A 3,017-nucleotide genomic window follows, 5' to 3' on the forward strand; every position below is an offset into this window, starting at 1 on the left:
GCCTGTTCCAAAAAATAAGCAAATGACTGACAGGTGAGATCCACAGGTAGAAAAAGCTTTATACTTCCCACCTGAAGATGAGACTCTCAGAATTGAGGAAACAATTCTCATATATGAGAAAAGGATCCCTGAGACTGAGACACCGCCAAAGATGGCACCGATACAATATGCTAAGATGATATTGGTGGAGGTGTCAGAACAGGCAATGTTAAAGAGTTGGGAAGAGTCACAGAAGAAACTAGGGATTTCAGCGTCTGTACAAAAGGTAATCTGTGACACCAATGAAAGGTGGAACTGGGAGTACAAAAGGCTGATGAAAAATGATACCAAAACTAGCAAGCCACAGAGGCGGGGGTTCATGATGACTGTGTAGTGCAGAGGGTAACAGATGGCCACAAGACGGTCATAAGCCATCACAGTGAGTAAGAGATCGTCCAGACATCCAAAGAGATAGAAAAAGTACACTTGTGCGAGGCAGTTGGCATAAGTGATTGATTCGTTCTGTGCCCGGATGTTCATGAGCATCTTGGGGACTGTGGTGGTTATGAAACCAATGTCAGCCAAGGACAGGTTGGAGAGGAAGCAGTACATGGGGGTGTGCAGGTGGGGGTCAGAGCTGACAGCCAGGATGATGAGCAGGTTCCCAACCACAGTGATCAAGTATATGGACAAGAACAGCCCAAAGAGTAGAGGCTGCAGTTCTAGATCCTCAGAAAAGCCTAGAAGGAGGAATTCTGAGACGCCTGTTAGATTCTGTGGCTCCATGTACCTGAGAGAGCTTTTGGAAAAAGAAAAGAGAAAATGAAACAAGAGAACAGGCACCATATACTGTGTCTGTTTTTTGAATTCATGAAATTCTCACATAGCTCACTTCTAAACTCACTGCCTTCAAGTCAATTCCAACTGATAGCAACCCCCATGTTTCTGAGGTGGTAAATCTTTATGGAAGTTGATTGCCCCATCTTCCTTCTGTGGAGCATCTGGGGGGTTTGAACCACCAACCTTCTGGTTAGCAGTGAAATGTGTTAGTCACTACACCACCAGAGTGTCCCAAATTCACACAGAAAGCTTGCAAATTCACAGCTGTTAACATCTGAGGATCTAATACTTCAGAACCTTCAGTAATATCACTCAGCTGTAGCAAACTCAGTCACTATACTACTCAAAACTGTTTCCTCATTTTTCTGCTCTATAACCTTTTTCTGTACACATTCACTTTAGAGACTCTTGGCTAAAGAACATTGGAATGACAGGGACATTTTAAAAATCCATAGAAGGAGCAAGGTAACAAAACCTCTATAAGGAAAATACATGTAATAAGAAATATCCTTTTTTAAAAAAAAGGAAAGAAAGAAAAGAAATTCCATTAGAAGACAATAAAAATCAGTTCATTATTACTTCCATTTTCTTTAGCTACTCTTTGTTCAATGGCAAGTTTCAAAGTCTCTTCAGACATCCATATTGGTTTTTTTTTCTTTCTTTTCTGCCCTTTTAAAGACTTTCTTCATGGATGATGTCCTTGATGTCATCCCACAACTCATCTGGTCTTCGGTCACAGATGTTCCATGTGTTAAATCTAGTCTTCATATGGTCTCTAAATTCAGGTGGGATGTACTCAAAGGTGTAGTTTGGCTCTCATGTACTGGTTTTAATTTTATTCAGCTTCAACTCAAACTTGCATGTAAGCCATTGGTTATCTGTTTCAAAGTCCACCCTGGCCTTATTCCAACTGATGCTACTGACCTTCTCCATTGTCTCTTTCCATGGATATAGTTGATTTCATTCCTACATATTCTGTCTTAGAGGTCAACATGTATAGCTGCACTTTCTGTGGTTTAAAAGAGGTATTTGCAATCAGTAAGTCCTTGTTTGTTCAATAGTCATACATGCAACCTCTGGTGTTATTTCTATCACCAAGGCCATATTTTCCAACTGCTTGTGTTTCTTCATTTCCAATTTTCACATTCTAATGAATAGTAATTATCAGTACATTTTGATTACATACCTGGTCAATTTCAGACTGCAGATATCGGTAAAAATCTTCAATTTCTTCATCATTTGCTTTAGTAGTTGGTGCATAAGTTTGAATAATAGTAGTATTAACTTGCCTTCCTTGTGGGTTTACCAATATTACCTATGACTGACAACAGTGAACTTGAAATATTCTTAATGATGAATGTGAAGTCACTTCTCTTCGATTTGTTTTTCCCAACATAGTAGACCAAAGGATTGTCTGATTCAAAATGGCAATACCAGTCCATTGCAGCTCACTAATGCCTAATATAGCAAGTATCATGGAGCTGGTGCTGAATTGGGCGGTGTTTCATTCTGCTTTGCATGGGGTCTCTATGAGTTGGAAATGACTCGACAGAACCTAACAACAACAACAACAACAATGCCTAAGATATCAGTCTTTATGCCTGCCATTTCATTTTTAACAATTTCCAATTTTCCTAGATTCATATTTTGTACATTCTAAGCTCCATTTATTTATGGATGTTTGCAGCTGTTTTTTCTCATTTTGAGTCAGTCATGTCCCATCAGCAAATGAAGGTCCTGACCTTTACTCCATCGACCTCATTAAGGTTGACTCTGCTTTGAGGAGGCAGCTCTTCCCCAATCATATTTTGAGTGTCTTCCAACCTAAGAGGCTCATCTTCCAGCAGGACATCCAAAATGCTTCACCACTATTCAGAAAGTTTTCCAGTAATATATGAGACAGTATTTCATTGCTGTTCATAAGGTTTTCCGAGGCTAGTTTTTGCAGAAGCCCTGTCCTTCTTCCCAGTCTGTCTTAGTCTGGAAGCTCCACAGTAACCTGTCCCCCATGGGTGACCCTGCTGGCATTTGGAATACTAGTGACATATGCTACACATAATGGCCTCTAAAAGTTTTCATTTAGTGCAACAGTGTGTTCTGAATTTATGTGGGAAGTACATGTATCTATATCACACATTTTCAGTGATGCATATTATTGCTGAGTTAAGGACCATTATGTTTGTCGGTTCCTTATTAAG

At 39.8% G+C, this 3,017-nt stretch overlaps 1 protein-coding gene across 1 annotated transcript in view; it reads right to left on the reverse strand.

The window, feature by feature from the left end:
* Positions 1-765, reverse strand: part of LOC103212522 (putative gustatory receptor clone PTE01) — a 1,398-nt gene extending 633 nt beyond the window's left edge. The window contains exon 1 of the mRNA XM_042783380.1: positions 2-765. Within this exon, the coding sequence (XP_042639314.1) occupies positions 2-765 (764 nt within the window). The remainder of the gene's footprint in view (position 1) is intronic.
* Between the last annotated feature and the right edge of the window lie 2,252 nt (positions 766-3,017).

This window comes from Orycteropus afer, unplaced genomic scaffold, assembly GCF_000298275.1.
Source record: "Orycteropus afer afer isolate SDZICR_OR568_19922 unplaced genomic scaffold, OryAfe1.0 scaffold00991, whole genome shotgun sequence".
Taxonomy (NCBI): Eukaryota; Metazoa; Chordata; class Mammalia; order Tubulidentata; family Orycteropodidae; genus Orycteropus; species Orycteropus afer.